The 13,309-nt window shown below is 39.7% G+C and overlaps 2 protein-coding genes across 2 annotated transcripts in view; both read right to left on the bottom strand.

The window, feature by feature from the left end:
• Nucleotides 1-8,714, bottom strand: part of LOC138060278 (ATP-binding cassette subfamily C member 4-like) — an 8,941-nt gene extending 227 nt beyond the window's left edge. The window contains exons 1-4 of the mRNA XM_068906021.1: nt 8,278-8,714; nt 3,029-3,599; nt 1,117-1,253; nt 1-968 (exon numbers count right to left, since the gene is read on the bottom strand). The exon at nt 1-968 is cut by the window's left edge and continues 227 nt beyond it. Coding sequence (XP_068762122.1) covers nt 37-968; nt 1,117-1,253; nt 3,029-3,599; nt 8,278-8,629 — 1,992 coding nt within the window. The 5' untranslated portion in view covers nt 8,630-8,714 and the 3' untranslated portion in view covers nt 1-36. The remainder of the gene's footprint in view (nt 969-1,116; nt 1,254-3,028; nt 3,600-8,277) is intronic.
• On the bottom strand, nt 8,643-12,625 carry LOC138059877 (ATP-binding cassette sub-family C member 4-like). The gene is made up of 4 exons (XM_068905526.1): nt 12,326-12,625; nt 11,650-12,029; nt 8,785-9,518; nt 8,643-8,668 (listed from the first exon to the last, which is right to left on the bottom strand). The coding sequence occupies exons 1-4, from the start codon at nt 12,623-12,625 to the stop codon at nt 8,643-8,645; spliced, it is 1,440 nt and encodes a 479-aa protein (XP_068761627.1).
• Nucleotides 12,626-13,309: the final 684 nt, after the last annotated feature.

Below are 13,309 nucleotides of genomic sequence, written 5' to 3'. Positions count from 1 at the left end.
AACATCATAGGCATTTTTAAAACAAGTAAATTATCATTACCCGTCATCTTCAGAACCAGGGATGTCGTGGCTGTGATAAAGCCTTGAGAATTGACCAGCTCTGTTCTCCAGTAACTTTGAAGGCTTGTCAAATTCTACTAATCGTCCGTTTTCCAGAACTAAAACTCTATCATAATCAATGACGGTATTCAATCGATGCGCAATTGTGATGACTGTACAATCTTTAAATTTCGTACGGATTGTTTCTTGAATCAATTGATCCGTTTTGTGATCAACGTTCGCAGTTGCTTCATCCATGACGATGATTTTGTTCCTCTTCAGTAAAGCGCGAGCTAGACACAACAGTTGCTTTTCTCCAACGCTGAAGTTTGCTCCACATTCTCTAACCTCTTCGCTGAGCTGACGAGGCAACTTTTCTACCGTAGGCTTCAAACCCGCTTCTTCTAGGACATCCCAGAGCTCCGTGTCTTGGTACTCGTTGAAGGGATCCAAATTCATTCGAAGGGAAGCGGTAAATAGCACAGGATTCTGGGTAATTGCTGCCATGGCTTGACGAGATCTTTGAATGTTAATATCAGCAATATTGACACCATCAATAATGACGTCACCTGTCGGTTGAGGCATACGAAAGAGAGCTGCGACCAATGACGACTTGCCTGCTCCTGTGCGACCAACGATTCCAATCTTCTCATGTCGGTTAATGGTGAAAGTCAAATCTTCAATTATCTTGGGACCACCTTCGTAGTAGACAAGTCCTAAATTATTGATACTTACTTGACCGTGCTGTGGCCAGTTTTCAGGAGGTTGCTGATTAGTGTTGTATCCAGGCTCTCGATCTAAGTGGGTGTAAGTGATGATTCGTTCAACTGATGTCATGTAGTTTTCAACTTCCGAACATCTTCTGATGGTATACTGCCATGTATCGAGGCCAAGGTACAAAACGTACACAATGGACAAGGCGGACGAACCTTAAATGAAACCAGAAATAAGAAGAAGCGAATTAACGTGAAATATTTCAGAATTAAATAATTTTGGAGCGTAGTTTAACTGTTTATGATAGTTTTTGGTAATCTGTTTTTAAGAATTTTGAAGAACTCAGGTGTTAAACAAACTTACCGGAGTCCTTATTGGTCAAAATAGCAAGGAAAACCACAAACACAACAAAGACAATGCAGATCATGTCAACTTGGGTCCCAAGCCATCTTGTGGTTGATATGATGGCAAACCAGACCTTGTTGTGTGCGTCTTGGTATCTGACACAAAAAAGAGCACAAAAGCTGTTTTAATTCTCCTCAGTAAAAATATATCGTCTTTAAGCAATGAAAATCAGGTCTCTGCATCCTAAAAGGCCTTTCAGTTAAAACACTTTATAAGATGAAAACGACGTCAGTTTGAGCCTTGTCCATTGGAGAAAGACCCGATTACTTTTTTCAAGAGTCAAAGATAACATTTTCAATTTGACGTAGAAGTTTAAAACAACCCTTATGCAGGTAGTTTCGTGGGCGAGTAATTTATTATTATACAATGCTCTATTGTCAATCTGGTTTTTATACCTCGTAGCCAATCATGATCAGAGGAATGGAATTGTACCACTGCCACGAATGAAGAATTAATAATGACCACAGATCTCACTAAACGTCCACCGTACTGTTTTGAGCAAAAGAGAGCATATTAATGAGCCAATTAAATTAAATCAGAGTTAAGGTTAATGGAGGTAATAAAACTGTTTCGAATGCATGATCAAGAACACAGACTCTTGATGACTGGTTTCACTTTTTTGCGAGGCTTTCATGAGGTCATGTTTGGAATTATGAGAAGCGTTAGTGAAAGTTTCCTAGCCATATTTTATCGCAAAGACACAATATTTTGTCTGCAATTAAGGAAAAAGTTCGCGTTAGCAAGTAAAAAATATCGCAAGAATGACATATTTAACGAAGAAAAAGAAATGGGAGGCAAAGGGGTTTTTGCATAGCAAGTCACAAATATAAAGAATATCGCAAAAGTCGTAAGGATTTTGACATGGAACGCCTCGATCGTATGTGAATTAGTAGCGCCTGAGCGATTACTTAGCCAAGGAAATTCCGTTACTCCAAAAAAAAAAAAAGGAAAACCATCCTCCCTTCCGACTCAAGTGCTTGATCGCTTATGAACGAAGCAGCTAGCAGGCATAACTGAATGCTCCAATACCCAAAAGAGCAGAGCCTTTCCGTTCTTTTTGGAACGTTGACCGTACTTTCTGTTATGGTGCGATATTTGCGGCTTGCCAAGGATCCCTTCAGCTTTTGTTTCTTTCTTTTTCGGAGTTCATTTTTTCTTATTATTCGTATATATGTTATTCTTGCCAGCGAGCATTTTATCCTTGCAGACAAAATGTTTGCGACTTTAACAATCTTTCTTATTAATAAATAGAAAATTTTCAGTGCTAACGCTTACACTCTTGAGAAAGTTCTTATTTTGCAATACATGTGATTCTTTTTAACACGCATTTGTCTTTACAGACGAAATCCTTGCAAGTTTTCCGGTCTCTCTTTCAGTTAGCAATTTTTAATCTAACGCTTATAACAATCCTGGACATAGGTGTGGAGATAATTTAACTGCATGACTGGCAATAATGGATAGCTAGCTAAAGACGGAGTTGATGATATATAACGACGTCATGACGAAGCAGATCCGACCTCAGATAGGTCTTTTGCGCTTGACAATACCTTGCCAGAGGTTTTATTTCCTCCATTAACTTTCATTACCAATATTACAACTTCATTTGAATGATCGCTTTTCCGCCAAAACAACATGGGTGACACTTAATGCACTCACGAGTGCGAGTTGGTCGAAATTCAACCTTCCTGATTCGCTAAGAGGTATTTTAAGTCAGATTTACAACTATTGTGCCATATATCAAGGGATTCTTTTCATCGTTTATCGGAATTGAAAAGATGAAAAACGCGCCATTATATTCTTCAAAATAATTCTTATCGGGATCAAATCCAATGATCGAAGTTGGAAAAAAAACTAAACTTTAAATACATACCTGTACAAGGACTCAAGAAATGTGTTCTCTTTCTTGAAGGCCCTAATATGTACTAATCCTTCCAACGTTTCGCTAAAATGAGACAATACTGGACTCCTGTTTACTGCTTCCATTCTCCTAAGATCCCGTGCAGACCTGAGATAGTAACGCGCCATTAAAAGAAAAACCACGACGGAGGTAATGGCCGGGATGGTAACCCAGGGATTCAAAACAGACGGAAGAACAAGTGACCCGGAAGCATACAGACTATGTAAAAGAGCGTTCAGAAATGCATAAGGTAATATTTCGTCTACAATGCCAATATCTCGCGAAAATCTGTTTAATATTCGTCCAACTGGGTTGGTGTCGAAGAATATAACAGGAGCTCTCAACACCGCTGTCAGCATGGAGTGATGAAGATTCTTTGAAGATATAACCAAGGCATTTAATGTCACGGCTGCCCTGAAGAATGACAAGAAAAAGGCTGCAGCCCCTAAGCCACCAAAAATGTATAAATTCTTGGTCTGAAACTGAGGATCATGTGATCGGGAAGTCACTTTTAGAAGCCACCAGTCAGGAAGTATCAGGAATCCTTCGAGAAAACAAATTTAACAGATATGGCGTAGTTAGTGAAGAGAGTGTCAGCTATTGTGTCAAAAATCCCTGCAAAGCCGGCATGACAAGCTCTGAAATGGAAGGGAACTGGGGAGAGAAGGAAGGGGTTTTTTTCCCAAGTCCCTTGCCATTCCACCGCTCGCTCTACCTCCCAGGTATCATTCCCTTTCAGCACTTGCTAGGTGGGCTAAAAGTTTCCCTTTCGGCTGCATAAGCCATACCCTCTGATACCGAAAGGTATCAAGTCTGAGCGCATGGTTTTGCTTTGTTTCTTCAAGGGAACTTAAAAGTTCCCTCATCCCCGAGTGAATCTTTTTTCCAATGGCTGTTTATTAACGAAGGGAGATCTTAGGGGCGCATCATGTAAATACCATTGCTCTTTAACCTTAGCACTTATGTCCAATATACATAAACTGATACAGTCCGTCAAACGAGCCGTAATACGAACTGAACGGACCGTGAAGATCTTTACGATCCGACGGACCGTATAAACGGTTTGTTTGGTTTGAAAACGCAGGAAAGTGGCTAGTCGGGCCGTATACGGACTGAAAGATGGATCTCATTGGTGTTCTCCTCGAAAAAGACGAGACGTTAACGGTCCGTACGGCTTGTACAACCCATGAAATGACGAGTCGGTCTGTACAGGGACTGAAAAATGCATCTCATTAGCGTTCTCCTTAAAGGAGACGAGACGTTGACGGTGCGTACGGTTTGTACAAACCGTAAAAAAGTGCGTCCGTCCGTACACGGAATAAAAAATGCATCTTATTAGTGGGACTTCGATTAGACATGCGGATGAATTGCCTTCTAAGCGAGCGATGAAACCAGACAAAAAGGAAGACAAAGGGACTTAACAAGTTTGTATAGCTGGCGCCGACAACAAAGCAATAAAGGCAACACGACAAAGGCACCAAACATGCATGTATGCCTCGTTCTTTTAGGCTGATGCGACGACATAGGCACCAATCATGTATGTATGCCTCGTTCTTTAAGCTCATGTGACGACAAATGCACCCCTTGTTCTTTAAGCTCATGGGACGGAGAGAGAAGACGAAATTTCAACGAAGACAGCCGCGAGGCTGAGAGAAGCCGCGAGTGGAGAAGACAAAATTTGAGTGAAGAAAGCCGCGAGGCTCGTACCTTACTATTGTAACTTAGTTTGGGGATCCAACTACAAAAAGTAGTCTTAAGCGAGTCGTTATTTCACAAAAACGAGGAACTAGACATTTACTTGTTTCAATCAGGTCAATTTATTTATTCTTTTTAAAATTCTAATCTTCCTTCACTTTCTTTTTGCTTACCAGATTGCAGAAGAAGTATACGTCAATTTTCTGTTTTCTTTCAAGGACCAAAGTTTTTTTAATAATCTAAGTTCAGATATCACTGGTTCTTCATCTTTTGCAACCCTCAAAAATAGGCTAAAGCAATCCTTTATTACAAAATATTCAATCAAAAAAGAAAATTAATGTTTATACATGTATTACTTTTTAATATAAAATTCGCTCTCGACATCCTGCCTCTTGCTTTTTTGATGATGTCATCACTACTCTTTGTTATTATTCGTAATGAGACCTTATTTCATATAAGCCCCGTGGTTTCATTTAGGTTTCCTTGCCACTTTTCCTTTTTATCCTGTAAACTTGTATTTTTGTAATGGATGTAGTGTGGCAAAGTGAATAAATAAAAACAAAAATAAAGAATAAAAGAAAGGCTGAAAGAAATAGAGGGAGAGTGAACAGAGACAATTACAACAAAGAACGCCCCGAGGTGGAAAAGGCGAGGAATAGAGCAGACAAGCGACAAAGAAGCAATGAACAACGAGGAAGAGATATACAAAGGCGAAGAGAACGGCGACAGAACTACGGGAGCCATATGAGGCTATCACGGCAGAAGGTGAGAAACGTTTACTTTTATGATGCTTTTACACTGAAGTGCGTTGGGCGAACAATTTCACTTAACCGCGGCCGAAGGAGATAAAATTACAAAAGGTGAACACTTAATGACAATGGTTAGTTTCCCTCTAACTTTTAATTTTTTATTGTTCATTCCTCGCTGCCTAGTTAGTTGTAAAACCGAAAAAGGCCTGTCTTGTTGACAAATCAGTGACGTATTTCACAGGACGCCGCCGGTCAAGCCACCAGCACACATCATTGGCGGGTTTTGTTGTCATTGTTGTCTTTTTCGTTACGCGTATCCGACCTCTCGACGCCTACGTTGAATTGAACTGTAGTACATATTTACTGGGTTGCCATAGGCAATCCAGTCAGAACATGAGTAGAATTTCTCCGTTGTTTTTTCTGTGAGGGAAAATGGAAACTGTCACTCGCCTGCTAAGTTTTGTCTTTGTGCATAGAGTCTTCTGCCCCTACTGTTGGTAGGTTTCGTGGGGTAGTAGAAATGCGTAGATTTTACCCGGTGGGCACAGTAGAATATTTAATTAACCTGCAATGGCGTCGAAGTCATTGTAAGATCTTGTAACGCGAATGGCGTTTTCGTGGATCTTTAAACAAAATATACCCTTATGGATCTCAAGAATGGAAAGTCAATTGAATAAACAAGACAGGCTATGAAAAATAAATATCTGGAAGCTTAAAAGCGACGAGTAGGGGACTGCGACAACAATTGCATCTTTCGCGGGATATCAAATTGAGCCATTTTACTAACTGTGGTGTTATGTACAACACTGAAAGCGAGTGGCAAATCCTGTAGTAACTTTTTCTGGTGGGACATGGGCTTAACAAACTCAAATCGAACACCTGAAGTGGATGTTGGATCTATGTCGTCTGGCTATTTATATCTTTATTTATTTGCGCTCAACTCTGTACAGTCTTCAGGTAAAAATAATTGTAAATTTGACTAATTCTCGTTTGTCAAGAATTATTTAAAAGTACGCTTGCTGTCCATTTTTTGCTTCATTATTGAAGGAAAAGGTTCTTCAGAAAAGGACTTTGATTATGGGTCTTTGATTATAGGTCTGTAGTCTGTAGTCTGTAGTCACTGTATTTGTTTTTCCCACTAATGAGACTCGCAGTCGGAGACTGAATTGTTAAGAGCGCGGCTCGACGAGGTTGGACCGAAGGAGCTGTGCTGCCGGCTAGGCGCTCGGCCTCTGAACACGACCCATGTATGACCTCGGAGCACAGCGCAACAGCCAGATGGAATAGGCGGGGAGTCAATTTTGCTGACGGAAAAAAAACGGAGTACCCAGAGAAAAACTCTCGGAATCAGGTTGAGAGCAACTGCAACTTAGCCCACATACGATCTCGGGGCCGAGAATTGAACCCAGGTCGCAGAGGTGGAAGGCACGGTTGATAACCACTAAGCCATCCTGACTCTCCGTTCTTACGACGTTCTTAGAAGTTTGGTTAATCTCGGCATCAACGTTCTTACAAAAAGGTGCTTATAACAAAAAAAAAAGGAGTGTACTTTTCAGTCCGTATACGGACCGGCTAGAAAATTTGCGGTCCGTACAAACCACTCAGTATACAGACCGACTAGACAATTTACGGTCCGTACAAACCGGAGTACCCAAAGAAAAACCCTCGGAATCAGTTTGAGATCGACTGAGACTCTGCTTACATGCGATCTCGGGGCCGAGAGTTGAACCCGGGTCGCAGAGGAAACAAACCGTACAAACCGTACGAACTGTCAACGTTTCTGCCCGGCTGCAAGGATATTTAATGCATGGCTTGGCATTATTCAAGTCCCACTAAACGTTTTCAATTACAAACCGTACGAACCGTCAACGTTTCTAAGTTCCACAAATCAGATGTATTTTTCAGTCCGTATAAGTGCCGATAAGCCATTTTACAGTCTGTACAAACCGTAGGCTTAATTTACAAACTGTATCAGTCTACAACCCTCAACCTTAGTTGCACTTACCAAAATATTCCAGAACAAATTATCGCAGAATACTGTAGGGGCAAAAGCAAACTGAAGAGGAAGACTGAGCCAAGCTAAGAATTTCCGGCAGAACTATACTAAGCTAAAGTCACTGAGGGCGCGTTCGATTGACCCTATTCCGGAATAAGAATACGTGAAGTGATGATTACAACGGTATGTTTGGCGCGTTTCAAAGCAGCAAGGATAATAAAAATATGTTTAAAATAGCATTTCAGCAGATGTTTGACAATTTTAATGTGAATCTCCGTAAAAACGAAGGATTTTTAACTTATTTTCCATGTATTCCTATTCCGGAATACGGTCAATCGAACGCATTCTAAATTGCATCGAGGGATCAATTTTTTCAGCCTTCATATTTCCCAATGTATTCGTTGCTTTTTACAAGAAAGAAGGACATTTAGTTTCCCTCGAGTCTCAATGTTTCCCGAAGTGAATGTTTATTGCTGATCGTGAATGGTTTTTACGAAGGCCCTGAAAAGCGCCAGCTTGGTTTCACTACCATGGCAACATAATGGTTTCAAGTATTGTTAACCCTGAATACTTCAAAGTGGACATAAAACAAGCTTGGATCCTTCGACACTCATAATCACGACAAGAACTGCCTGTCATATTTTTTAGGTTTTCGCGCTAAAAAAGGACTCATATTTCAAACTTGCAAAAGATATTTAGGAACAAAATTTGACCAAATGAAAACCTCACATAACTCACAAAATAATAGTCAAGATAGAAGTAATAAAAAGTAAAACAAAAACCTTGTACGAGAACGAAGAACATGATCATAGCTCCAACCGTCGGAGCAGACATTCCTGCTCGCATGTAATTCCAGTAAATTATCCACGAAATAGAACCAGCCAAAAGATCTTCGTCAGCATTTTCGAGTCCAATGGCATCTTCCCACTGTTCGGTTTCCCTTTCGTTTATTTCTTGAATCGCAGATCTCTCCCTCAGTACCGCGGTGACTTCTTTTATTTCAGGAGACCGGTTTACTGTATTTAGATCAGATTCAAGCAATGTCGCAAAGCTACCTTTCAATGACGTTTCTCCGTTTTTCATAACAATAATATTCTTGGCATCCTTGAGCACTTGAAAGTTGTGGGTGATCATTAACCGAGTTTTGTCATGCAATAAGGTGCTGATGCAGTTCTGAAAAATGTGGTGTCCGACCTTTGTATCAACTGCACTCAATGGATCATCCAGCAAGTAGATATCAGCATTAAAATAGACTGCACGTGCCAATTCTACACGAGCTCTCTGCCCACCACTCAAAACTATTCCACGTTCCCCGACACGTGTCATGTCCCCAAAAGGGAGTCTTTCTAAGTCTTTGTGAAGGTCACAAGCCCATAACGTTTTGCCATACTTCTTCGGGTCAAACGTTTCCCCAAACAAGATGTTTTCTCTAACGGTCCCAGAAAATACCCAGGGCTGCTGACTAATCCACGCAATTTTACCGTAATATGTGATGTCTCCGACAAGTAGTGACATTTCACTTAGAATTGCATAAAATATTGAGGACTTTCCGCAACCAACGGGACCAGTGATAAAAAGAAGATCACCTTTGTCAGCCGTTAAAGACACCGATTTCAAGGAAGGTCTTTCCCACCTACCATTCCAACTGCATACCACATTCTGAAGTGAGATGGTGTTTGCATTGTTTTCTTTAAAGGATTTACCTTTCTTACAATTAGCAAAGGCACCGTGGAGAAATTTCTGTGCGCTGCTATAGTCATACTCAAGTAAGTCTTGGATACGACACAAAGCCTTAGCAAAGTCGGCTAATTCTTTCGCTCCTTGTGCAACGGTCCACGTGACATGTGTTTTAATTGAACTCAGGAGTGATAGAATCATGAAGGTATTATATGAGTTAAGCTCTACTCCATTTAACACCATTGTGGTGAATGATATGAAAGCTGCGATAGTATTGCAAGAGAAATATAAAGTATCAAAGGTTGCTAAGATAGCTGCTTCCCACCTGATTAGCTTCATTTCATTTCTGAAAGAAAAAAAAAAAAGCTTCGTCATATTTCACCCCCCTCAGAAAACGATAACTGGTAATATCAGTCTGATGATAAATAACGTGTTTCTTAAGCAGGAAAGATGTATTAAATATCTTGGTGTCTTTATAGACTTAAATCTTGGAATATTATCTGATTTGGCCCCCTTTCAGATTGCACTATGTACTTTTGTACAGATTAAAAAAAAATAGATTGTTACCTCTTGTTTTTGATACCTCGGTATTTTCTGAAGTGAGTGTGATTTATCAATATAATACAAGATCTGAAGCGAAATAATCATATTACGTATACCTTCCCGGAGTTAGAACGAAATATGGTAAATTTAGAATAACATTTCGGGCGCCTATGCTCTGAAATTCAAGAGAAGAACAGATTAAAACTGCCTCTTTTTCAAAATTTAAATTAAGTCTTAAGGAACATTATCTTACATTATATTGATGATACTCTTCGTAAATAGGTTTAACTTAAAATTTTACATTATATTCTTTGTATAGCTGGGTCTAAGTTTTCGAGATTATTTTACAGACTGTAGATGTTACGTTTGTGTTTATGTTAGTGTTATGTTTCTATGTACGATAGTTAGTGTATATGTACTCTCCATATTGTACCTCCGCTGCTAACATTTAATTTAATTTATATATTTGATCCAGCATCCTGACATTTTAAACGTTTCAGTTATTTCAGGGTGCTGGTACAAAAACGTCTCCTATATAAAGCGCTAGCAACTCACAATTCCTCCTTTTGATCTGCAAAGGGCTAAATAACGTCAGTCCCAATCTTGTCTCCGGTAGTCAATTTACCATTATTATCAATACGCACGGCCAAATGCGAAACTGCCCTCTGTAAAACGCGTATTTTTGAGGGCCAAACGGGAAATGCCCGCGCTGAAAATGCATTTGCCCCCTTTATTCTGATTGGCTGATGCCAAACTGTCAAACAACTTCGTTCGGCCAATGAGATCCCGAGGATGATCAATGCCAGAGGTGGCGCGAATTTTTTTTTTTTTTTCTTTTAAACTTTTGCTCTTCTTTAGCTGATCGTATTGTAGCAACAGCTTTCCATATAAAAGTTTCATGCTACATCTCTGTTAAACGATCAATCATGTACAATGTGGCCTTGTGTATTGATAGTAATGATAATTACATCACTTTTGTCGGGCATATAGTTATAGTGTCCCTCGTAGCATCATTTGCACCCTCGCTTCACTCGGGCTCAAATAGTGCTACTCGGTCCACAAATAAACTATATGCCCTCCAAAAGTCATGTAATTGTCCTGTTATTATAACTCTCAGATAGTACCCACGCTAAGATTGGCTATTTTAGCGGGCCGCATTCTACAGTACGGCCCGTTAAACCTGAAATTTTGATTCAACAGTTTCAAGCAATGCCTCCTACTAACAGATCTCGAGGTCCGCACTGTAATTTACGAACCGAGTTTTTTCCGTAGTTTTATGGCCCGAAAGCGAAGCGCTTAGAGAGCCGTACTGTAAAATACGGCTCCCTCTAATTTAGCCAATCACAAAGCGCGTACTATCTGAGAGACAGTAAACTTTTTATGAGAAACAAACTTACGAAACTTTGTGAATCTTGCAAGCAACTATTTCAAAAAAGCCGAATTAGAGTTATTCGTTTTCCAGATTTTTACGCAAGAAATTGATTTGTGGCAGTTGACCTTTCCTCTTGTCTTCAACTAGTTTCCTTTCCCGCGCAAATTATTACCTCAGAGATATAATATATTTCTAACTAACGTCGTTCTCTCACTATAATACTGTAACAGAGTTAGTTTGATTTACTTTCCATCAAAATAGGTTTCGTTTATTCTCCTTTTTTTAAAATGACAGGTGCCACTCATCATTAGATTATCTTTTAATGGGTTTTGACAGCATCAACTCCTTTGTTACACTCTGCGGATATCTTGTTGTCCGTTGTCCTTGTTTGAAACAGTTCCTACGGTACGAATGTTTTCAAATCATTTCAAAGAAATGAACCCTTTGGCTAGCTAAATTCGGTATACGAGGATATAAGTAACTCATTGCTGATAATAAAAGCGGTACTACCTGTAAAACCGACATAGCAAAGTTGACTGTCTATCCTACTGTGACTACTTACGATCTTGCCTGTAGCACTCGTTCCATGAAAGACCACTCCCAAGCGTGCATCTTGACGGTACGAATCCCAGAGATGATGGAATTCATCAAATTGACTCGCTTATCCGCCACGTTAGATATTTTAGATCGCAAACTTACACACCATCTTCCAGCAATGCCATAATAGAAAGAAAGGGTCAGAAGAAAAAATATGCCCGACATAGCTTTCCATCCAAACAAGTAGACCATTAGAAATGAATGACTGCAACAATTAAAGAAGACTCCAAGGATAAGAACCAATTTCTCTCCTACAGGTTCGAAGCGCTGTAGGTCACTAGCAATAAGGTTAATCACGTGGCCTCGTGTTATGTTGGTGAAATCTGCTTGACGGAAACGAAGGATCTGCAAAAAATTCCACAAACGAGGTAATTGTCTTAAAAATGCGATTCAGTATTACCTCTTAGTTCTAAGAAAAGACAAACAGTGAGCACCATTACTTATTCCATAACAGTTTTTTGGAGCGTTTCTGCACGTTTTCTAGGTTTCATAGCTGCGATTAAGCAAAAATGAGTTAATGTAATTTAAAATGCGCTTCCACGTCTGGTTTTCAGAGTCCCGAACTCTTAAAATCATTATATGTCACGGCGTCGTTTTTTAGCTTTCTTTGCAGTTCATTAGAATAATGAATAATTTCTTACCCTTTGGTAAACAAGTGCAATTGTCCCTGATTTCCACCTCAAAGTATTTAATGCCGCATGGTACATAAATTGATGGAGACACAAAGATTCACCTAGTTGACTCAGACAAATTCCTGCACCATATAGATACGTCCAAGAAACGTCTTCATCTGATCCTTTCATAAGCTCTAGTAACAAGAAACCCAAACACACTTGCCGAAGGACTTTGAAAAAATCCCAGAAAATGACCAACCCCAATAACAAGAGGTGGTCCTTCCAAGACAAACATTCGAAGGAGAGCTCTAAACAATCGATATCCATTTCCTCTTCGTCGCTTTATATCCTGTGTACTTTCTTCAGCCCAGGTCTCCTGCAGTTTTTCACTGGATGTTTTAGTTTTGTCGTCGTCAAGTAAGGGAAACAATCTTCATTTTCCAGGGATCGCTGTTCCCGGTTGAAAGAAGTTTTTTTCAGCCACCAAAATGGAAGAATGGAAAAGATGCTGGCATTTTTTCTGGGATTCTCCTTGATGACCGACTCTGCATCCAGTAGATCATAATCCACACCCATGTGGCAAGTTTCTTCAATTTAGCTCGTAAGCACCTGAGGTAAAGTCAAGTACATACACCTTATTAAATGGTTTAACATACAACACGCGCGGACATTTTGCGAGTTGGGTAGTAGGGAGACCAAAATCTAGGAGTAACCATTCACTATGTGTAGTGTGTCCATTGGGAGAACTTTGGAAGTTGGAATCACTATACGAGTCGAGATGCTATGAAGACGATGCATTGATGTAAAGAACGCCTATCGAAAGTATTAACATGTGAGGCTTGTGGACGTTTGCTAAAAAATGGCAAGTTTAGGGTAGTTAAAGAGGTTAATGACTGCACAAAAGCTAAATTAGTGAAAATCTGGAATGTGCTGAAATTGTCTGAAAAATTGTTAACTTAAAATGTATCTTGCCAAAAATCAAAGTTTTGGTTTGCAAAATTTATTTATTTA

This window comes from Montipora capricornis, chromosome 8 (genome assembly GCF_036669925.1).
Source record: "Montipora capricornis isolate CH-2021 chromosome 8, ASM3666992v2, whole genome shotgun sequence".
Taxonomy (NCBI): domain Eukaryota; kingdom Metazoa; phylum Cnidaria; class Anthozoa; order Scleractinia; family Acroporidae; genus Montipora; species Montipora capricornis.
Note: the sequence above shows the minus strand (reverse complement) of the source record. Positions and strands in the feature narration are given on the sequence as shown.